The sequence below is a fragment of the Polyodon spathula genome, chromosome 4 (assembly GCF_017654505.1).
Source record: "Polyodon spathula isolate WHYD16114869_AA chromosome 4, ASM1765450v1, whole genome shotgun sequence".
NCBI lineage: Eukaryota > Metazoa > Chordata > Actinopteri > Acipenseriformes > Polyodontidae > Polyodon > Polyodon spathula.
In genome coordinates, this window is record NC_054537.1 from 90,795,009 (window position 1) to 90,819,696 (window position 24,688).

The 24,688-nt window shown below is 37.9% G+C and overlaps 1 protein-coding gene across 5 annotated transcripts in view; it reads left to right on the forward strand.

Annotated features, from left to right (window-relative positions):
- The window catches only part of LOC121315090 (MAGUK p55 subfamily member 6-like), a 37,227-nt gene that overhangs the window by 8,494 nt on the left and 4,045 nt on the right, over positions 1 to 24,688 (forward strand). The window contains exons 2-8 of one of the 5 annotated variants that reach the window (XM_041248999.1): positions 5,669 to 5,724; positions 7,621 to 7,727; positions 19,289 to 19,407; positions 21,910 to 22,062; positions 22,536 to 22,697; positions 23,552 to 23,779; positions 24,551 to 24,682. In XM_041248999.1, the coding sequence (XP_041104933.1) occupies positions 19,291 to 19,407; positions 21,910 to 22,062; positions 22,536 to 22,697; positions 23,552 to 23,779; positions 24,551 to 24,682 (792 nt within the window). In that variant the 5' untranslated portion in view covers positions 5,669 to 5,724; positions 7,621 to 7,727; positions 19,289 to 19,290. Of the gene's footprint in view, positions 1 to 5,668; positions 5,725 to 7,620; positions 7,728 to 12,060; positions 12,082 to 17,742; positions 18,065 to 19,288; positions 19,408 to 21,909; positions 22,063 to 22,535; positions 22,698 to 23,551; positions 23,780 to 24,550; positions 24,683 to 24,688 lie in introns of those variants that run through there. The other 4 variants (XM_041249000.1, XM_041248998.1, XM_041249002.1 and 1 more) reach the window with 4 other exon arrangements.

A 24,688-nucleotide genomic window follows, 5' to 3' on the forward strand; every position in this document is an offset into this window, starting at 1 on the left:
CTGCAATATTCTAACCATAGCCATTAAACTGATAAACTGGAATGCAATTATGGGGCAGGAAATGTTTAAAGCGTTACAATTAGAATTCAGGTTTCCTGTAAATGTATAAGTTCAGATATGGGGACTAGTAAAACACTCTGGAAATCTGTAAGGTTTGTTGTAGTAGTTTCTAGATTTGTTTCTGCCGTGTACATTTGTATTGTGCTGTCTTTTATTTCAAGTTTGAAACTGCAAAAATGTGCGTTGCATAGTGTGTCATGCTTTGTTCCAGTGTGTAGCCATTACTATCAACACAGGGGATTAGAGTTTGCAATTGGGGATTGTCGGCAGCAGATTAAAAGAGGGAAGCACACTAATATTTTAGCAAACAAATTGAACACCAACAAACAGCTTGATGATGTAGTCTGACTATCTTTACTATTTTTTAATATTTATTGTATTTATATTTATACAGTAAGTACTGAAAATAATTAATAATTAATAATTAATAATACTACATTAAAAGTAACGTCAAGCTGCCCTGTTCAGCAACTTTGTTTAACATTAAGGTATAAAATGGGAGATATATTATATATACACACATTGTCTGTATAAAATCTACACCCCCTTGAACTTCTTTCACATTTTGTTGTATCAGAGTTTTGTGCATTTAAATGACCATTTTTTCCACTTATCTATACACCATACTCCACACTGTTCAGGGGAAAAAGTTTTTTTTTTTCTTTTATTGAGAAAAAGATTATATATTAAAAATACAAAACTGAAAGATCATAATTGTTTTCACCCCCCTGAGTTAATACTTGGTGGAAGCACCTTTGGCAGCAATTACAGCTGTGAGTCTGTTGGGATAGGTCTCTACCAACTTTGCACACCTAGATTTGGCAATATTTGACCATTCTTCTTTACAAAACTGTTGAAGCTCTGTCACGTTCCTTGGGGAGCGTTGATGGACAGAAATCTTCAAGTCATGCCACAAATTTTCGATTGGATTTAGGTCAGGGCTCTAACTGGGCCACTCAAGGACATTCACCTTTTTGTTCCTTAGCCACTCCAGTGTAGCTTTGGGTCATTGTCATGTTGAAAGGTGAACTTCCGTCCCACTTTCAGCTTTCTTGCAGAGGGCAGCAGGTTTTCCTCAAGGACTTCTCTGTACTTTGCTCCATTCATTTTCCCTTCTATCCTGCCAAGTGCCCCAGTCCCTGCTGATGAGAAACATCCCCACAGCATGATGCTGCCACCATCATGCTTCACAATAGGGATGGTGTTCTTTGGGTGATGTGCTGTGTTGGGTTTGCGCCAAACACGACGCTTTGCATTTAGGCCAAAAAGTTCCATTTTAGTTTCGTCAGACCACAAAACTTTTTGCCACATGGCTACAGAATCTCCTGAGTGGTTTTTTTGCGTACTTTATTACATGATTTATGACATTTTAGAAGTATCGCGGTTGCTTATTTTCTGTAATACGGTAGCCTACCTGTATGTAGCAGCGTGTGGCTAACCAACTTTGACTACAGTACATTTATCGGTGACAGTTACCGAGAGCCTATTAGGTGGGAGGTGGAAGGTCAGGGGAGTACTGTACCAGCGAATCAGGAGTGTGTATTTGTTGTTAAGTGTCGGGACAATGCTGGTGTGGCCGTTAAATCCAAGAGTGTGACGTAGATGTTTATCTGCACCAAAAATTACTTTGATTTTGGTAAAAATTACAATATATCCTACTTGGTTATTTTCTTTTTTTTTTTTCTCACTGTAACTTGCTTGTTTGTAATTTCTCTGCAAGAGAAACCAAAACTAAATCTTCTCATAGATAATAAGTAAGCACATTTGTACAGGAATTACAATTGAACTAAAAACAAAACAACAAAACCACCTATAAGAACTTCAGAAGGGCTGCTGTTCTGTACGTAGTTTATCTTGCATTTTCTTTCAGAACTGTACTACCATAAAATAAAATGTGCTTAATATGTGTGTATATATTAGCTTGTAATTTACGTGCTAGATTGAGGCTCCTGTCTCTTCGGGAGCATTGCATGTAGATAGTCAGTGTTGCGTGTTTTGTGTGTGCGTTTTTTTAGTAGGGGGGAGAAAAAAATACCTTTTAATGTTTCTTTATTGATAGCTGTGTTTATTCGAGGTCGGCCTCTATTATAAAGCTGATATGACTGTGGCGAATACGATGGCGGCTCCAAATTGAAGTACACTCAGCAAAAATATAAACGCAACATGCAACAATTTTAAAGAGTTTACTGAGTTACATTTCATATAAGGAAATCAGTCAATTGAAGTAAATTCATTAGGCCCTAATCTATGGATTTCACATGACTGGGAATACAGATATGCATCTGTTGGTCACAGATACCTTTAAAAAAAAAAAAAAAGGTATGGGCGTGGATCAGAAAACCAGGCAGTATCTGGTGTGACCACCATTTGCCTCATGCAGCGCGACACATCTCCTTCGCATAGAGTTGATCAGGCAGTTGATTGTGGCCTGTGGAATGTTGTCCCACTCCAATGGCTGTGCGAAGTTGCTGGATATTGTCGGGAACTGGAACACGCTGTCGTACACTTCGATCCAGAGCATCCCAAACATGCTCAATAGGTGACATGTCTGGGGAGTATGCAGGCCATGGAAGAACTGGGACATTTTCAGCTTCCAGGAATTGTGTACAGATCATTGCGACATGGGGCCGTGCATTATCATGCTGAAACATGAGGTGATGGCGGTGGATGAATGGCACGACAGTGGTCCTCAGGATCTCGTCATGGTATCTCTGTGCATTCAAATTGCCATCGATAAAATGCAATTGTGTTCATTGTCCGTAGCGTATGCCTGCCCATACCATAACTCCACTGCCACCATGGGGCACTCTGTTCACAACGTTGACATCAGCAAACCGCTCGCCCACACGACACCATACACGCTGCCTGCCATCTGCCTGGTACAGTTGAAACCGGGATTCATCTGTGAAGAGCACACTTCTCCAGCATGCCAGTGGCCATCCAAGGTGAGCATTTGCCCACTGAAGTCGGTTACAACGCCTAACTGCAGTCAGGTCAAGACCCTGGTGAGGACGACGAGCACGCAGATGAGTGTCCCTGAGACGGTTTCTGACAGTTTGTGCAGAAATTCTTCGGTTGTGCAAACCCACAATTTCATCAGCTGTCCGAGTGGCTGGTCTCAGACTATCCCGCAGGTGAAGAAGCCGGATGTGGAGGTCCTGGGCTGGTGTGGTTAAACGTGGTCTGCGGTTGTGAGGCCAGTTGGACGTACTGCCAAATTCTCTAAAACGACTTTGGAGGCGGCTTATGGTAACTAAATGAACATTCAATTATCTGGCAACAGCTCTGGTGGACATTCCTGCAGTCAGCATGCCAATTGCACGCTCCCTCAAAACTTGAGACATTGCGTTATGTGAGAAAACTGCACATTTTAGAGTGGCCTTTTATTGTCCCCAGCAAAAGGTGCACCTGTGTAATGATCATGCTGTTTAAGCAGCCTCTTGATATGCCACACCTGTCAGGTGGATGGATTATCTTGGCAAAGGAGAAATGCTCACTAACAGGGATGTGAACAAATTTCTGCACAAAATTTGAGAGAAATAAGCTTTTTGTGTGTGGAAAATTTCTGGGATCTTTTATTTCGGCTCATGAAACGTGGGACCAACACTTTACATGTTGTGTTTATATTTTTGTTCAGTGTAATATGGTGTGTGTATGTATATATATATATATATGTATGTATTGTATATATATATATATATATATATATACATATATACACACACACACACACACACACACACTATAGGAGTACTGTATGTATGTATGTATGTCATTGCCACACATTTAGTTCATCTCAATACATTTTTAAGCACAAATTAAAAGCATCAGAAGCCAGAGACATGCAATACAGCAAGTCTTTGTCTAACAACACATCAGTATTGCATTTAAAAAAAAAATTGAGAACCTCTTCCAATTGAGATTCAAGTTCATTTCAGGATATATGGAGGAACGTGTCCTGTCTTCCTTTCTATCCATTCACATGTGACATTTTAAATATTGATGTACTATACATAAATGCAGTACATTGTAGGGCTAGGTCATGGTAATTGACTTGTTTCATCTACTTCTTGTTGAAGGTTTGTATTTACAGCCATGACTGGGAGTCATGTTAGGGCTCCTAATTTTCTATTGTTGAAATGGCAAATTCTTTTTTTTCAAAACAACTGTTTTTACCAATTTATTAAGAATTAACAATGTAATTTTTACATTAAAATTCTATTGAATTTGAGAGACGGATTTTTTCTGAAAACTACACTCTTAGAACAGTCTACTAGTAACAGTGTACTGCAGGTCAATCAACAAATAAAGGTGTTTTGAAATAAACAGTTTATTGCTGGCATTACAATATACAGACTAGTTGAAAACGAGGGACATTATTACAAAAATATACAATTTTCATAAAATTGCAAATTAAATACAATGTTCAGAACACTTTTATCTCTCCCATCTGTAGTTTCATCTGCAACAGTGCAGACTGGTTTATGCTGTACTTGCTGTAAAGCTGCTTGCATGTGTTTCTCGTATACCCTGGGCAGACAGTTGCCTTAGTTAGAGCAGGGCTCTTCAGCTAGCTTTTTTTTAACTTTAAGGGGGCTAGATTGAAAAAGTTAGGAGTAGGCAGTCCAGAGTATTTTACTCTGCACATTTTTAAGCAATATTAAATATGACATAACTTAATGTTCATATATTGAATAAGACTTACACATTTTACCATTACTAAAATCACTGAGTAGGTAGTGTTATTCGGGAGTTAATTTATAAATTAGAAATAGGTTTTATAACTAAACGTTTTACTACTGTGTCGTTTCCTTGTGTTGAGTGGGTGACGGAGTAATGGATTTGCTATAATAACTAAATAAATTAATACATAAATTCAGTTAAGTTTTTCAGGTACTTTTCTGTATGTACAACTCCAAAATGATTCCACAGAATAGAACTCTCACAAAACAGCTAGTTGCTTTTTTTAAACAACTCGACTCACACAGCACACAGGCAGCGCCGCAGCAGAGGCAGTCGATCAGCGTGACGCCGACAGAAATACCTGTTTTCGCGTCATCCAGTGATCCAAATAAACATACAAAAAATGCTTTATACGAGCGACATCGCTGGGCTTCAGGGTGTGTAGTTTTCAAAGCAATCCATTGTTTTTATAGGAGAATAACAACAGTAATAGACTGTGCTTTATTTATTTATTTATTTATTTGTTTGTTTGTTTGTTTGTTTGTTTATTTATAAAAGGTGCAGTTGCAAAGCAGAATTCCATTGCCAAAATGCCAATTCCGTTCCCAATGCCTAAATCCGCAATTCTGTCCCTGATTCCGCGATTATGGAAAATCAGTAGCCCTAGTATGTTGGTGCTGAAAGTTGTTTCTGTAAATTTTATATATATATAACAAAGTTTTCAGTGTACTGGTGTCTGATCTACAAAGTATGTGCATGTTTGTTGAAAAGTACTGGGTGTGTTCATGTATAAGCTGTATATAGGGTACAAGCTTGCAACTGCTTGTCTGTAGAAGATGTGTTTTGTATTAGGAACTATTGTGACTCTATCTGGGGGAATTCAGTTGTAGTGCAAAACTTGACACCTTCCTTTGTTTCCATACAGGTTGTCTTGATTAGTACCATTGATTTGTTTGGAAACATTAGAAATGAGCATTCAAGGTAAGTTCTTTGCACTGAAATCTGCAATCTGGTTGTCGAGTTTGAGTTTAGTGTGAGTTAGTGTGATATATATATATATATATATATATATATATATTTTTCATTATATATATATCACTGTTTGTGAATTAAAAAAAAAAAAAAAAAAAATTCAGTCTAAATGGCTAGTTCGTGTGTGAAAACACTTGTATTTATTTATTTTTATTATTGAAATCGTACTAATACACCTAATAGAAATTTCTTCTCCTTACTGGTGTTTGTTCTTTAAGACTGTTTAATGTACTCTGGTGAAAGCAATTCTAACCAGTGCACGCATATACAAAGGGTCCTCCTAATCGCGTAGTACCTAAAAGGTTAAATATATGTGTAGAAAATCAAGAGTGTATTCGAATATATCTAGGGCTTCTAGTTTTTAGGTTTATTTTTCATCACGTGATGTCCCTTTTAAACATATTTTGAGCCGATTCGCTTTCTTAATCAAACACTAATTACCAAAGGAAGTTGTTTCTTTTTACCCTCATATCTTGAGTGAGTTAACAAATGACGTGCACTGATCTCATCTGATTCTATTTGAACCTGCACTTCGATCTGGCTCTAATTGCCGAATTCAGCTTGTTCATTTCCCCTGCGTTAGTTTCTAGCAGTGCATCGCTAATTAAAACAATCTGGTATTCAGTTAAGGCTTAACAAGTAATAACAAGGTTTAAAGGGAGGGAGAGAGATGGAAAATACAAACCAAAAACTAGAAGCCCTAAGTGTATCCAAATGGGATCCTGTGGGTCTATAGGAGGCTAAGATTGTATGATAAGTGTGGTGGAAAGTCAAGGCAGTTATATTGTGTTCTCCAGATAGAGGGAGGGCAGGAAGGCAGGCAGACCAGGCAGTACAAGATAATACAATTCTAGTACTGCTCTATAGTACTGTGGATGTTTTAACATACTGAACAGTACCCAGTTTTAAAAACTTGCAGATTTGTATTTTTTTGTGAAAGTGGAAATATATAAGTTGTCTGAATACTGCGGTGTAGACGTTTTTCATCCAGTACAGTGAGGTTACTTTCATTGCATGCATTGTAATGAACACGAGTGGGGAATCTGATTGCACATGGCTGTAGAACGTGCACAAGAATGAAATGGATTCCACTGGAATCCATGTGCTTTGCCCATCCAAACAAGGTTGATTTGAGCTGAAATTGAATCCTGCTAAGTGAACATTAGTCTGCAATACAACCTAAAACTAGTGGGTGGATTGTAATCAGTACAAATCTAGGCTAATCAGACTTCATATAAATACAGCAACAGTTACTGATATAATGGGCAACTGTGCTGTTAAGGTCTTTTAAAATATGTTATTCTAAATTGAATTTCCAGAGAGATACTGTAGTTATAAAGAAATTCCCAAACAAAACCAATTAGTTCATTTCTACTGTCCTGTCGCACAGTGAATCATGCTTTTGTGAGAAAGCTAATCACATCACATTATAAAAAGAGACAGTGGGACACTGGTAGTAATTTTAAGAATGTTATTTGGGGTTTTATCAGCTGTCTGCTTTTAATGCTGTTTTCTGAAGCCACACATGTAATCTGAACATGAAGAAGGACAGCAAGAGCCACAATACGGTCACATTCTACCTCTCCTTCTCCGAGTATCAAGGCATAAAACACATACAAAAAGTGATTTGGCTCGGTGGTGGGATTGGAAGACACCCACTGACCTTAAGCTCTTCAGAGTTGTTGTGGGAAGCAGCTGCACATAATAGGCTATTACAACCAGGGGAGGGAAAACAAGGGGTTAAGTAAATGGGCACTCAATTTAACATACGAAAAAAAAAATTGCTTTGGGCAAGGTTTTGTATTTTGTTTTTTTAACTAGTGTGTTAACTTTATTATCCAACAGGTGCTACTGTAATCCTTTGCCATAACAAATGAAAACTGCTTATCACAGGATTTTGCAAAAGGCTGCAGTGTTGAGAAGTGAAGCGATACTGTAGGACACTTCTACTGGTGAGCATTTGAATTGTTAACACAAGCTATATTTACGTTAATCATCATTTCCTTTATTTACGTTCTCATTACCAGTTTATTAATAACATTTGCTTTTCCAAACTAACTTTCAAGCTTCACGCAGATGAAAAATAATTAAAATAAAGACTGTGTGTATATTAGTGAACCATTCTGTACATTTCCTGTATATACATACACACACACACACACAATATTCTTTTGGAAATGTCACACACTGGTAAACCAGTAGTTTAATTTGGTATTTATTGTAAATAACCATGACACAAACCCAATGGTGTAATGTTGGTAGTCCATCTTGATCTCCGGTAATATGCGGCATGTTATTCAACATGTTTTGACAGACCTTGTTAATGATGTTACTGTATAAAAATCAAGACAGTACTTTCGACAGCACTGTAATGGGGGGGGGGGGGGTATGTGTGTGTCACCTTGCCGACCACAAAGCTCCACCTGAAACTGCCACTGATGACACTTGTTATTGTTCATTACTGTGTTGCTATTTACAAAAATGCTGGCTGGTTTGTGGAGTTGGGGGTTACAGCCTGTGAGTGATTAAATAACTATGAATTACTAGTTTCCTAACTGTTAATAATGAATATTTAACTCAATGTACACAAACGGTCTTCACTGAAGTCGCAATTTTGGAGTAAAGACTAGTACTGTTTGCTGAGAAACTGTAGCCCTCGGGATGAAATTGTTATCTAGGTGGCTACATTATTTTTACTTTTTTTTTTTTAATTAGCAGTGGGAGAAAACTGCATAAGCAAGTAGAGTAGGGTCTGCCAGAACTGCCGTATGCTGAATCTACTAGGCTGGATACTAATGAGAGCATAAATACATCATGCATTACCATACAGATCACATATTCATTGTGATTACCGTAGTGTGGCACAATAAAATCAGTGTGCGCCATAATATGCCCACTATTTTGCGCTATAATGAATACAATTGCAGCAGTAAATACAGAAATCATGAACCTGCACAGCAATTACAATTATGGTGCACCATAATGTTTAGTGTCCTTTCTTAAATGAGGCCCTATAACGCTAGAGCGAGTGTGGCATAATGTAGCTTTAATGGGGAGGTACGAGAATTGCCCTTTTAAAATATTTCTGGAAACGCTGATGTTTCCCTACAATTTAAATACCGGTACGTGAGAAGTACAGTTTTAATATTAAAATGGTACTATAGTACTGTATTGGTATAATCAAAGGGTGTTTTTAAAAAGCAATTTCAGTAATATGCTGACGATTATGTAAACACCAAGCAGAGAACGAGTCCCAAACTTTGAAAGTGTTACTGTTTTATAGGTAAGAACTGAACTCTATTAAATGTATTGTTACTATGTTTAAGCAACATATTACGATAATGCTCATTGTGGTAATTGTTTATTTATTAGTTTTAAAGTGTTTAGTAAAACGTGGCCTATTGTTTTTTTTATCTCGTTAGACTATTCTAACTGGCAGTGTTGTGCCACCATGCACTGTATTGACTCATAATACAACTGGCCCTATCTTGAAACTAGTTCAGAAAGCATTCAACAATTGTAACATTTAAACTACAAAGCCTGAAATGAACCGATTAGATTCAGAAAGCATCAGTCATTTTAATGTTGAGTATTCAAATTTTAATTTGTTAAACTGGTTTATGAGTAATGTGACTTTTTCCTTGATAAGTCATAAACCTGAATGAACAATTTTTGCCTTTTAAAGGTTACATTGAATCATCTACATTCTCTTTTAAACTAGTGTTTATTTTCTATTGTGATGTCCGATTTCATGTATTCTGGAATAATGCAAAACAAGCAATGATATAAGCGGACAAAATAGAGGATCATCATCACCATTGTCAGCCTTTTTCAATCCACTGCTGGATAAAGGCCTTCCCAAGATTCCAATTTATTTTCACACGCAATGTTTATTTTATACTCGCTGTTTAAAATATTTTTATTTTCATAGTAAAACAGGTTTAAAAGAAACTGCACTGCAACAGGACACTCAGTACTGCATCTCCAGCCAAGCCCCACCCCTTGTTCACTGTATTTATCACATGCCTCTTCATAGTCATGCATACTGATAAATCCTCTCCTGATCACTCATTTTATCACAAACTCCTCAATAATGTGATCCAAGTCATTGTTTTATTACTGTAACATCTCAAAAAGCTCTGCAGCTGTCTCCTTTGCTTGTGTCCGTGTTATCTCTGTGGTGCAGGGGCTGTGTGTATTGCTCAGACACATCCCTTTTTAAATTTAATTTTTTTTTTTTATTTCACTTGGCCATTGAAAGGTTTTCTCGGCTTATATTTTAAAATAGGATCTATTTTTTCTTAAACAACCTAGTCATTTGTAGTACCTTTACTGTAGAACTTCGATATTATATAAATCAGTTCAGACACACATCAAATTATGTTGCACATGTCCTGTAGATATATCTGAGCACCGTTGTGGATAAAATATTTAGAGTAATTAATAATCTGTCCCTTTTCTGCTCTGCAGGCTGCAGAAGTGAGGTTGAAGGCTGTCAAAAGCTGCATTAGGACAGTAGTTTAACCCTTTCAGCATGCCTTTGGTATATGGGAAATTAATGTGGCTAATTGTAATTCCTCTCCAGGTAAGCTGCTATTGGGAGAACTAAACTATATACGGAGTAAAATGCCATAAAGAAAAAGAAAACGGACGGGGAACTGTGACATGATTCCCAATGAAGGTGTTCCCTTTGCTTGAGTGAGCAGCTCAGCATTAAAACTTAGCAGAGTGCCAGATCAGATTCTATTGCAGTCTAGTGAGTGCTCGGCCAACTACTACTGCTAGACTCTGAATCTGGAGTAGAAACAAATATTTAAAAGATCTGATACTGTAGCTTGGCACCCTGTTACGCACAGTACAGTGAGTATTTTCAGCTTGCTTGTCATGCTGTAGGTAGCAAACTGGAGAATATCTGGATAGAGAAAAACACTTGGAAAGAAAGAGCTGTAATATTCCATGACAACGGAGTATAGTGTATCGATCAATCCATCTGTATTTTGTATTTTGCCTTTCATAGTGGACCACCATAACTGTGAGCCTGTGTTGAGATCGTTAGCACTGCCCAGAAATATGTGTGGGAAGTTGTTTTATTAAGTAATTGCTTTAAAGGACATTTTGTTTTTAGAATATGAGTAAGTCACATTTGGATACAATAATGAATAGTTGAAGCCCTTGGTATTAGTTTTTCAGCAGGTTAGTGATTTTAGTCCTGTCGTAAATATCTGTATATTACTGGCTAGAACGGCTGTAAACCTTTTATGTATCCATTACTTTTTAGCTATGAATGTAGTACAGTGCAATTTACAGCCATTAAAGTTGACTAAAATGAATTGCACATAACCGATAAGAGGCTTAACTGTAGCAATTCATACAAAAATACCAGCTAGTGCTTGGCTGCTACTCATGCAGTCACATAAATAAACTTGATTCCAAAATGGCAGTAGTTTTATCTATGATCTGAGAAAGGCATTTTATGTGTAATCCCTGAAGAGTAAGAGTTCCTGAGAAAATATCAAATGCACTGTACCTGGGTTTGTAACTAGGTTAACATCACCCATTTGGTTTTTGGATCTAGGCATAGCATTTGTTATTTGCCACGCTTCATTTCTTTTAGTAGGGTGGATATTTTGGTAAATTCTCTGTAGAAGTTCAAGGGCATCCTACAAATTTAAGACAACTTTTATAATATATTTCAGTAAATAAAATTAAAAGAGCTTACTTTTATTTTATTTTTTTAAATGTGTATTCAGTGATGGAATATCCTGTAGCTGTCAACCCAGTCTGAAGAAAATCAAACCAAACTGTGCAACAGGTTGGTGAATCATTTTGACCAAATGCCTGTAATGTTTAGACAGTGCGTATTTTTTGTTCTCCTTTTGTTCTGCACAGATGAGACAGCAGCAGCTCTTATATAAGATTATTGCTTTTGCAGCAAATGGGCTTGTTGAAAACCCTTGAAAAACAAGGGATTGTGGGATTATAGCTTCCAGTTGGTATTAAAAGGCAGTGCTCACCAATGTGATTGCGAGACAGTTGTCTGGTTTTGGTGCTGCAAATAGGAGCGAGAAGCTGACTGGACCTTTCACAGAAAATCTGGTACACACAGAGCTGCCTGGCCTCTGTCTGGTTAATCAAACCACAGCAGTCGTACAGCAATCTGTTACACTGATCTCTGGACAGCCTGTAAGTCCATCCTGTTTTGAGCTATGGTTTTGTTAGCTGAATATGGATATGCAAATGATTTAACCACTTCATCTCCCGAGGAAGAGTGTTCGTCACCGAGTGAAGGAGCAGATACTACTGTAGGTGAGTTTGGTTTATGCTGGAGTTCAAGTTCAAGGAATTGTTTTGAATTTACCTGGGTGGTAGCACGGACCCCCCCCTTTCTAATAATCTGCTTTTATAACATTGGATCCTTATTGAATTTATTGAATCCTAAAGTCTATATTCACACATTTGGCTCGATTACAAAAATGTGACATTTCAGTTGTAAAAATCTCATGTCATGCTCTCATGTATTGATTGTAACTAGTTTGGCAGCTCTTTATGTACTATACGGCATTTCTAAAATAAAAATAATAAGAATAATATGTATATATTTCTATGCTCCAAATAAGTTACCTAAAGTTGCAGTATATTGCCTATTTGTATATGTGTGACAAGCTGTTATACTGCAGACAATTACCAAGCTGTATTCTCAGAATACTCTTTTTCCTGGAACTACCCATTTGTTACGTTTTGTTAATGTGGTACTTGCGGACTTGTACTTTTCCTTATTTTAGTTTCTTAACTTGATTGTAATTTACTGATCGAAATATGTAACAGAATCTTGTTTATCTTGGACTTTGTGCTGCGTAGTCCACATACAGACAGTATTCACTCTTCTGTACTTGAGTGGATTTTACAACAAAGTGACAACATTCTCGGCTCTCTTTCAAGAAACTGTGTTGATCCCAGAAGGAACAAACGTTTTCAGTAATAAGACGGAATAAGTAAGTAACTGTCAGTGGTGTTTTGTGCTTCTGTTAGGCATGCTGAAGTCTACATGTGAGACAAGATGATGGCATATAGTGTAAGCTTGAAAAATAAACACCTCATATGGATCAATCCTAAATGCAGTGATTAAGATGCTCGCTGGTTGATGTACTGTTTCATTTGATAGTGTCTTCAGATGCTTGCATTTGTAAAGTTTATTTTTAAATATATTTTAAATACATTTTGCACTGTTTAAAGGTTGATGTTATGAAGAATTCAGTGTAATTGTATATTTTTCTATGACTTCAGTGTTCCGCTTCTATCCCTAAAGTTGTACTGTAATCAGTTGTTCCATTCTGCGTTTCTATTTGTTGCCCTACTGAGCAATAACAGTGACTATTTTTGACATTCTAGTGAATTCTGTACAGGCAGGTACTTTGTACCCGCCAAATTATTATTGTCCAACAACTGTATTTGTAACAGCCTGAATTTACCTTCAGAGTAATAACCACTTTGTGGCATTACTGATAAACAACTTCAGACTGCAAAAAATTTGTTCACATTTTATTAACTGCGTACAGCTCCAGATGTAGATTTTAAAAACAACAATTACTGTGGAAAAATTGTAAGTGTGTTCAAATAGAAAACACCACAGCAAGCCAGCACACTCATCTTCAAACTACTTTATTTAAAAATGATATATATTGAAGTAACTTACAAAAATAGATGGTGAGTAAGTAGATTCAAAAGTCCTTTTCTTCAGTCAGTTGCCAGGTTTATTGAGATATGCAGGGAGTCTGGTCCCAGGTACAGGACAAACAGAATACTCAACATTACAATGTTTGCATGACATTAAATACCCTTCTGTATAGATGGTCCACCTCCCCAATTGCAAAGGTAATTTAATTTATTGTGTGAGTGTTAATGTGTGTGTGTCTGTGTGTGTGGTCTAGTGTGACAACCTCTGAACTCAGTGCATTCTTCACACTCCTGGAGACAAAAGGTCCATACATCTGCCTTTTGTTATCTCCTTGCGACCCCCTTTGATGCCAGTGGGATTATCTCTTTTGATCTCTCTGAAGTCTAGAGCCTGTTCCCTTCTAGTCCACAGCATTGTTATCTCGTTGGGCAAGAAACTTGTAGACGCAATGTCTCTATCAATTGTAAGCAGTACATGCAATTTGAACCAAACAGTCTTCTATCTGCAATATTAGTCTCTTTTCAGAAAAAAACACCAGTATAGCTCTGCCAGTCCACATGCGTAGCAAACTGCTAATCAATTCTCAATCCATGTTTTCCATATATATATATATATATATATATATATATATATATATATATATATATATTTTTTTTTCTTTTTCTTCAAGTATCTTGTTAGGTAGCAACACTTGGGTACCCCATGGAGTAAGTCTGGGTGTTGTGTGAGCTTGCTGCCCACTCAGCATAGTCTGAAGAGACTCTGCTAATGCTCTGGTGCACACATGCAGTGCTGTATTTAAGTGTAGGAGATTGAGAGGGTAGTTGGTCTCCATACCTTTCCAGTGAATTTCCTTTTGTGAGATTGGCAGGACAAGCATGCAGAGTTGTTTATGGTACTACGATAGGACATTTGCAGTTCCATTCTACATTAAATAATGATTTTAGACAGTGGGTGAATTACCATTGTCAATTTCTTTATAGAATAGACAGTTTGCCCGTAGAGGCAAATAAAGGTGTATGTAAACCAAAGGCTGAATTCATTATTTATGGAGTTATATGGGTTAAATATATAGTAGGTAGCCGCTGTAATCTATAAAATAACATTTTGAGATTAAATCTGAGAAACTAGTAAAAAAGAACCAGTGCAATTCCGCCTTTGTGGCAAGCCTGCAGTGACCTATAAGAAAGGGCCAGTGCAGAAATGCACAGTGCTTATTGTTTAGAGGTAAGTTCTGGGCCAAAGCGTGAGGTATATCCTGTAAGAGCACAGAAGTATGTGTAATGCTGAAGATGCCTATCATATTCTACTTTGAAATTTAATAAGCTCTTAGCAAAAAAAAAAGCGATGATGAGACACCCCCCTCCGTGGATGAACACCTGTTGCAAATGAAATGACGAGGGCATCTCCACCGTACTGCCTCCTGAACCTCTCCAAGGCTACAGCAAATAGTGTCCAAGACATGAGCATACACTGTGTTTTATCTTTACTCTGTATCCTGTGAGGTGACACAGTGAGTGAATACCAGGACACAGGCATACACTGTGTTTTATCTTTACTCTGTATCTTGTGAGGTGGCACAGTGAGTGAATACCAGGACACAGGCATACACTGTGTTTTATCTTTACTCTGTATCCTGTGAGGTGGCACAGTGAGTGAATACCAGGACACAGGCATACACTGTGTTTTATCTTTACTCTGTATCTTGTGAGGTGGCACAGTGAGTGAATACCAGGACACAGGCATACACTGTGTTTTATCTTTACTCTGTATCCTGTGAGGTGACACAGTGAGTGAATACCAGGACACAGGCATACACTGTGTTTTATCTTTACTCTGTATCCTGTGAGGTGGCACAGTGAGTGAATACCAGGACACAGGCATACACTGTGTTTTATCTTTACTCTGTATCCTGTGAGGTGGCACAGTGAGTGAATACCAGGACACAGGCATACACTGTGTTTTATCTTTACTCTGTATCCTGTGAGGTGGCACAGTGAGTGAATAAATCATCTTTGTGATATGGGGGTGATTTGTTATTGTTCACAAACCAAACATTCTTGTCTTTTTTTTTTTTATTTCCTTGGCAGCAGACATCGGCAGGAAGAGAACATATTTATAAATTTACAATATATGCACAGTTGCTATAGTGCCATCAGGCTTATTTAACCTTGTTTGTGCTAGCATTTTCATGTAAGGTGATAACCAAACAGAGAAGTTCTAAAAGTAACTTGATACGTTGGTGACAGAGTGCGAATTAATTCTCCCTTCCGACCTTTGGGGGCGCTGTATAACAGGAACAGCATACACTGTGCCCTGTATCCTGTGGATGGCACTTGGCAGTTCATTGATAGGGTGATTTGTTATTGTTCACAAACCAAACATTCTTGTCTTTTTTTTTTTTATTTCCTTGGCAGCAGACATCGGCAGGAAGAGAACATATTTATAAATTTACAATATATGCACAGTTGCTATAGTGCCATCAGGCTTATTTAACCTTGTTTGTGCTAGCATTTTCATGTAAGGTGATAACCAAACAGAGAAGTTCTAAAAGTAACTTGATACGTTGGTGACAGAGTGCGAATTAATTCTCCCTTCCGACCTTTGGGGGCGCTGTATAACAGGAACAGAGCGCCCCACAATGGATGGCTTGGCAGTTCATTCCAGGGTCAGTGCGGTCGGCCATCCAGGAAGGGGGTGGGGCCACGATACCAGAAGTCAGCGCCACTGCGGTAGGTGATGTGTCAGTCACGGATTGGAGGAAACGTGATTGGCAGTGCCATCGAAAGAGGGAGTGACGGGTAGTATTTAGGGGAAGCGGCCCCAGTGATCTGTTCCTCCATAATGGTTACGGACTGGGACTGAGGAATAAAGAGTTTTGTTTAGTGTTATAACACATTGTTGTGTATAGTCAGTGTTGTTATTTAAAATAACAAAGCTTTATTAATGATTTACTAGGAGTGCAACAGTTAATTGATGCATACATTGATCATCTGTCCTTAAATTTTACAGAGCTTCGATTACATTTTGGTGACTCGATGCACGAATTAGTACCCAGTTTTAAGTCTCTCCTGTTTCCGATTTGCATTAAAACCTTGCGTGTGAGTGCGCTGCTTCTAGTGCTAGTACAGTAGATTAGCGTGTTGCACGAATACACACTTCAAGCCTACGTTACGCGTTGGATAAGACAAGTAGGCCAAGTAACACTTTTTTAAATCTATTAAATCTACCAATTACCTTTTGTTTTAAAGCATGTTGTGTTTGGATTATAAATACAGTTTAATCGTAAATCTCGAAAAACTACTTGCTTTTAAATCTTTTTGTAGTGATTTTTGTATTACTTTAGTATAAATACATGTTAATTTGGATTCATATGTTGTTTTTTTCTGACTTTATGTGAATGAAAAGACAAACATTTGCCCGTTTTCCCATTGGAAGTAGTGATATTTTGAAATCACTGTCCTGGTCACAAAAGCAAATTTTGTGGGGAATAATAGCCATTTTCTATACTTTTGAGGCATAAACAATTAGGAAACAACACTTACTACCCAGGAACAAAAAAATAATAATAATTTGTTACACGGTGTAATTGAATACAAAATTATGATTTACCCTTGTAACTGTTGTTGGACTGTTGTTATTAAGCACTGCATCACCTCTACACCTTAAACCACTTTCCCACAGTTACTTAAACATATTTTCAAGCTGCAGCACAATTGTTATTTCGTGCTTGTGCCTGGATAATCCACAGGTAGGAGCATTGTCACTTGGTGGTTACTCCTGTACCCTCAGGAAAGAAATGAAGCAGTTCTATCTGCAGTGCATCTGCCATGCTACACTCATGTTCAATTGCCACAGTACCAATTCCCAAATCTCTCTTCCATGAGGTCGTAGTGCGTGATGATGATTATTATTATTATTATATATTTTATTCTTTTTTTTAAATTTAGTAGTCGACAATTGATTTTACCCCATTTTTCTCCAAATTTGAAATGTCCAATTGTATTTTTTAGGCTCAGTTCACCGCCACCACCCCTGCGCTGACTCTGGAGTGGCGAAGACGAACACACGCTGTTCTCTGAAGTGTGTGCTGTAAGCCGACCGCTTCTTTTCACTCTGCAGGCTCGCCAGGCAGCCAACCCAGAGCTATAGTCGGAGGACAACGCAGCTCTGGGCAGCTTACAGGCAAGCCTGCAAGCGCCAGGCCTGTCCACAGGGGTCGCTGGTGTGCGGTGAGCCAAGGACACCCTGGCCGAACTAAGCCCTAAGACCCCCCCCCCCCCGACCTCCAGGCTATAGGGCGCATCCTGCACTCCATGCGGAGTGCCTTTACCGGATGTGCTACTTGGGAGCCCAATAGTGGATGATCTTAACCCTTTAACATAGACTGCTGAAACTCAAGTTCTTGTTGAACAGCACTAAAGTAAGCTGTTCACAATATCGATAAAGGGTTAACTGTTGATTCTTGGTAAGACAACCCTCCAGCTACAACAACAGGGACACTATTAATCTGCAATGCAAGCTGTTCTAGCAGCAGCAGGCAATCAGCTTGCTGTCTGTGATGCTGACAAATGAGGGGATGTTAATTCTTGGCAGCAGGGTGACAAATCAAAGGTAATCTGAATAACAAGTCTACCGTCCACTAAGTGCCTATTGCTGCAAACGGGAAACCACAGATCTTACACAGACGTGCTCAGAGCTGAGACACTGAAACCATCGCAGGGCTCTGACATCTCTTTAAAAGAGACCCAAGTCAAGCAGTCAAAGGTTCTGGCAAATGCTATCCCCGGAATTGTGAAAAGATCTGGAGCAGTTATTTACATGCATATTCCACCTGGTCTTGTATTGCATGGCTGTTATGTAAACTAAAACTACTTTAATTTTATTTCCATCTACTGTAGGTGGGTGTGCATTTAGCTGCTTTCTGCTGATGGTACATCTATGAGATGACAAAGGAGTGGGGGGGTCGGGTTGTGACAAACCACGGGAATTATTAAGGTTGACAATAACATACATGTCATGCACTAAATATTTTTATTTTACACTTACTAGTATTCCAATTATTCAATAGACATTGAAAACCAAAGTGACTTCAATGAGTGTTATTAAAGGGAGGTCTCTTATACCCTACTTATGTTTCAGTCGGAAAGTGTACAAAACTATACTTATTTTGAACTTTTCGGATTGCATAACGTACTTCATGATTTATATATATATTATAATATATATATATATATATATATATATATATATATATATATAATAATATTATATTTTAAAAACCATATTTTATAAGTTACCATATTCATTAGCTCAACAGTAAATGTGTAGGTTTACAGTATCACTTAATGTGTATCATACAGGAGTTGGATGTTTTATGTCATTGTTTTAAGACATGCAATATGTAACAAACACTTTACTGTAATTGGACAATCCTGACATGCTCTGCAACATACAAAAGCTGCAGCTCAGTTGCAAGTCACTGAGCTTTGTATGGACAGTGCAGTAGATCTGGCTTGTTACTGGGCTAATAGTACTGCCAGAAGTCTGCATGCAAGAATGCATAAATGACTGATGTACCACAATTAACTGTTGTATTTAAACCTGGTAACTTGACCCTATATATATATATATTATATATATATATATATATAGATATATATATTATGTTTACAATTTTTGACTTGTTTATGAAGCCAACAACCGTTATGATTTAAAAAAATGTTGTTTTGTGTTTAATATTTTTAAACAGCCCATCAGTTGAAGCTCTGTAAATAGGGCCTGTTATATTATGCAGGTTATTATTAATAGATCACTGTCATTACCTGTCTTTAACAGCAATGCAGCAGGTGCTGGATAACCTGAATGAGCTGCCCACAACCACAGGGGCGAAGGAAATAGACCTCATTTTTCTCAGAGGCATAATGGAAAGCCCTATCGTCAGATCTCTTGCCAAGGTAATGTTTCAGACCTGCTGTTCTGTATTAATATGACGGCTAGTATTTCTAATATTGGTGTCCGACATTCCAGTAAAAAAAAAAAAAAGCATACATAAAGTAAATATATTGCCCAATACTTACTTCCAAAAGGTAGAAGCATATCCAGACTCATTGATTGATTAACGTCCATAAGCTAACGTAATTTCCCTGCACCACTGATAAAGCAAATCCTGCTCTTGATGTTTAGAAGTTTGACAGAATTCTAGAACTTAGGTTTAATTTAAAGAAAAGTGTGTAAACTAATTAACAGTAATATGTTTTGTCTCACTTTTGTTTTCAAAAGTCAGGACCACCATTCATTAAGAAATGTAGGGTGTAAATTATGCATGCTGTTAGCTGCAGGCTAGAAGCGATTAATTCAATAACTCCAGCATTGCTGTCTAGTCTACATACTGTAGGGGTTTGCTTCAACGACCTGTGGTATAGTCATTTGCATCTGGTTATTCAACGTGTCAGGTTTGTTTTCTTTGTCGTATGTGTTTTATTTACAGTAACGTTGCTGTTTACTTTTCCAATGCTTATGCTATGCCTTTACTGCACTGTATCAGTATACTCTACTGCAGTATATCACGATAAAAGCATTAAGAAAAATGTATAATAAGGAGTAGTCCATCCAGGAATAGTGGGCAGCTAACTTGTCATCCAGAAGGCCTTCCTTAATTTGCTTGTCTGCAGTCTGAGCAGCTCATGTGCCCTCTGACTGTGTCCTCGGCATGTTCTAGCCATTGCAGTCTGAGCAGCTCATGTGCCCTCTGACTGTGTCCTCGGCACGTTCTAGCCATTGCAGTCTGAGCAGCTCATGTGCCCTCTGACTGTGTCCTCGGCATGTTCTAGCCATGCTGCTGAGCGCATGCAGCTGCAGTGCTGTCCCACAAGACAGGCAGCACCTGGTCTAACTGGACACTGCTCAATGGAGGGAGGGAGAGAATGGGCATCCAGTGCCTGTTACAGCACCGCTCCTGTATGGGGTGACTGGACAAGGATGTGGCCACAGTAAACAATTGTTCCCTTGTTGTCGCCTACGATGAGCTTGTGAATTGTTCAGAATTGTGAAATGTGAACAAGTGACCCATTGCGTAGTCTAACAACGTCACCTGTGTGTACAGCATATTATAAATAGATTAGATGTTGCTGTGTTTGTGTCCCTGAATATCTCCAGACAATTTGAAGCCTAACCTACTCAATAACAATAAACCTAGAACAATAAACATCACATTTAGTTCTGAACATATTTAGAGTAACTAATTCCAGGGTATATATAAGTAATGTAATGCAAATAACCTATGTAATGTAAGTAAATGGGCATGCAATCACAGCATTGAAGAGTAATCAGTTACTAATTAGATTTTGTATAGCCTGAGTAATGCACACACTGGTAAACATGCTAATGAACACAGCCAACATAACCAATTGGTCTAAATAGATGAGTAGCAAATCACCTACCCAGCCTATTAATAATGAGGGATTAAAAGATTTAGATTTCAAGAAATTGACTTTTCAAAGTTGCTCCTCCTACGTAAAAAAATCTCCATAATATGTGAGATTAAACATGATTTCTTCCTCAAAAGCTTAATCAGGAAAAGGATGGACCCTAGCAGTAGGGGTCTGTCCTTTGTTGCTGCCTATCTTGATTTTGTTTTTTAGAATACATTTAAAAAATTAAAAAACAATTATAATTACAAGCAAAGAAAGGCAGGTTATTAGAAAATGAATGACAAATCTCTCAGCAGCCATTCCAGTTCCTGTTACCCTGTGGTAAAACAATGCAGTATAGTCTGGATAAACAGAGGATACAAGAGTCCATTGACAGCATATAGTAACAGCAGCCTGAGCCGAGTGACTGATTTACACTGAAGTCAAACAGAGGATACACAGTACTTAACAGGCTTTTTCATTAAAAAAAACAAAGAAAGAAAAACAGGACCTTTAAAACAATTAAAGGCCAAAGCACATGTCCTGTAACAGCAATAGCTAGAGGATGGAGGAAGCATACTTTTTAAACAGCAGTCTCCCTTGCTAGAGTAACATCTTTGTATCAGATTTTATGAAGACTACATTTGATCCACTTTGTAGTTATAGCTTAAGTAACCTTAATACCAAGGAAAAACACCTTTGCCTGTGTTTTCCAGTGTGGGATAATTGTAGACAAACTGACCACTGCATAGAGAAGCGAGGCCCGAAAGACCTGCTTGTATTTAGGATGGGGCCACGTTTCTACTGTAAGAAATTCACTGTGTATAAAAAAAATAAAAGCTGTCATGTTGTATTTTATTTCCATGTTATTTGCCTGGACAAGTCAATTAGAAGCAACATTTTTGAGTTGTGTAGGTGAAAGAAGCTCCATTCAATAGCCTGCTGCATTGTCGCTTTCTTTTATTTACTGAGCTGTGGTGTTTAGAATAGAAGTTCTTGTGCATTCTTTGTGCAGCACATAGCGTTTAACAGTTGTTATTCCTGAAGGCTCACCAAAGGCTAGAAGATGTCAAACTGGAGGCGGTGCGTGACAATAACATGGAGCTTGTGGCTGAAATTCTGGATGACATAATCCCTTTAACAAGTAAAGACAACAGCGCTGCAGAGCTGGCACGCATCCTGAAAGAGCCACACTTTCAGGTATAATAGTTTTTGCATTATTTCAATCCCACTTTGCTTAGTGCTGTAACAGGGTTACGAGTGTGATGTTCGGGTGTATGATTTGAACCCCTTCCCTGTTTATAGGTGTTTTGAAGTACCCTGAGAGTTATCCACCCGATGTAGCGGTCAACAGTAACGGCTTCTGATGGTTATTCAGAGTGCAAAGTGAATCATTGCTGACATATTAAAGCTTGTTCTGCAGCCGGTGATTATTCTGGGTAAACTGGCTTTGCACTGGGAGGTTAGACATCTCAACCAGTTCTTGAAGCTTGCACTGTGTGTGTGATTTTATTTTGTGATTCATTCTGGACACTGACAAATGGGAGATGCATGTGCTCTGTGCTCTAAAAAACGTGAAATACATACTTATTATAAGATTCTGTGATGTGTGTTTCTGTTCTTAGTAGTTTCATTTTTTTCTAATTTGGTAATTAATAGCTTTTATGTTTCAGTCACTTTTGGAGGCCCATGACATGGTTGCATCGAAATGTTATGAAGCACCTCCTTCTGGTTCTGAAATAAAAAATAATGAGGTGGCAGCTAACAGCCAACAAATAATACCAGCTGATTCTGTGCGAATGATCGGCATTCGGAAAAAAGCAGGCGAGCCATTGGTATGTTTTTTGCATTTTCAAATTTCACAGAATTATTGTATTTGCAATATTGTAGTAGTCACTATATATAAGAATGTACAGACTGGAACTGTCCTTTTAGCCTATGATATATTTAATAGTATACATTGAAATATGCATTTTTATATTTGACTTTTGCTGACAAATTACATTGTATCTCAGAAGTGCACAAGCAAATGCAAAAAGGTTACATGTATATGCAAAAAGCTGACACTGCAAAACTGCCAGAGATGTAGTCTAATTTATGTAAATATATATCCTGCAGGATCCAGAAATATTTTCATTTTCAGGGAGAAAGCGGTGCAGATAATAAATAATAATAATAATAATAAAAAGATTTAGAGAATCCTGGACATTTATGTATTTCTAGGTCCCATTTATTTGAACGTGAAATGTTAATTGTTAAATGTTAAATGGTTTTGACAGGTGGGGCCTCAGTCCCTTATGCACGGCAGGTTTCTCTTGCATAATATGCTTTCCTGTCTCCCATTTTTTGTAATCAGTTTTAGATTATTTAAAAAAAGATAATAATTTTAAAGAAATCGATAGAATCAAAGCAGAAGAAAGTTTTCCACTGGATTGTGTAGTCACATGTGCAGAGAAAAGCCCTAATGTTAAGCCATTCATTTCCATCTCGCATAGCAACCTATAAGTGGGGTGATAATTTTAATTTTTTAGCTTCCATGACTTTCAGATTGGCCATTGGCTTGTTAAACATAGCAGTTTTAAAAGCCACCACTATATGTAAACCCCTCTTTCCCATTGTAAGTAACGAAAACGGGTATGGCTTGCCCAGTGTGTAAGAAATAAGCTTGTGCGTTGTTTATTTTGTTCAGGGTGTGACGTTCCGAGTGGAGAACAGTGACCTGGTAATCGCTCGAATTCTTCATGGAGGCATGATTGATCGCCAGGGCCTGCTGCACGTGGGAGATGTCATTAAGGAGCTGAACGGACGTGGCGTGGGAAACAATCCCAAGGAGTTGCAAGAAATGTTAAAAAACAGCAGTGGTGGGATAACCCTGAACATCCTGCCAAGCTACAAGGACTCTCCTGCACCTCAGCAAGTAAGAAGCTTTCAGTTAGTGCTGTGTGTGAGTGTTTGTTTTCTCCTAGGACTTGCAAGCTGGGTCTGGTAGTAAATGATGGATGTATATGTACAGTGTGCATATTGAAGTCAGAGGTGATGTACTGTCTGATTTATTGTTGTGATTAGTGGGTGTTTTATATGCTAAGGCTCAGCAACAATACATTGCAAATACACCCATTTCTTTGGATTTACTGACTGAGATGGCCCAATAAATTGCTCAGTAAAATCTGTGCATACTATAGAAAAGGGCTCTTTATTAATTAAATAAAAAAAAAAAAAAAAAAAAAGCAATGCTAAATATGTCGTTTGTTGGCTACTGTTTGTTACAGCACCGCTGCAGTTAAAGTAACTCAAGTACATATATATGTTCATGCTTTTATATGTTGATTATGTAATAGTTTGCAGTAGTAAGCAAGTCTAGTTGTCAGTAAGCGACTGTCCTAATGATAACTAAGTTTAGATATCAGTTGCTCAGTGTGCATGTAACTGTATACTGAATGTGTCTATTTATAGCGCCGCACATTTACCAGGACCTTCTTGATTGTACCTCCAGCCTGCATAATAACAATTTTTACTAAATGATCAGTGTGCATGTGCTCTACATGGTTTCTTCCTAAAGGCAATGGAGGTAAAAGCTGGTGAAATGTAATATGGCAACTCCCACCACAGAAAATGGGACAGTTACTGCTATTTGTTTATTTATTTGTTTGTTTATTTCTGTATGTGTGTTTGTATTTATATTTTTCAGGTTTATGTAAAATCCCAGTTTGACTACAATCCAGCCATTGACAATCTCATTCCTTGCAAAGAAGCAGGACTGAAGTTTGCAAGAGGGGACATTATGCAAATCATGAACAGGGAAGACTGTAACTGGTGGCAGGTTTGT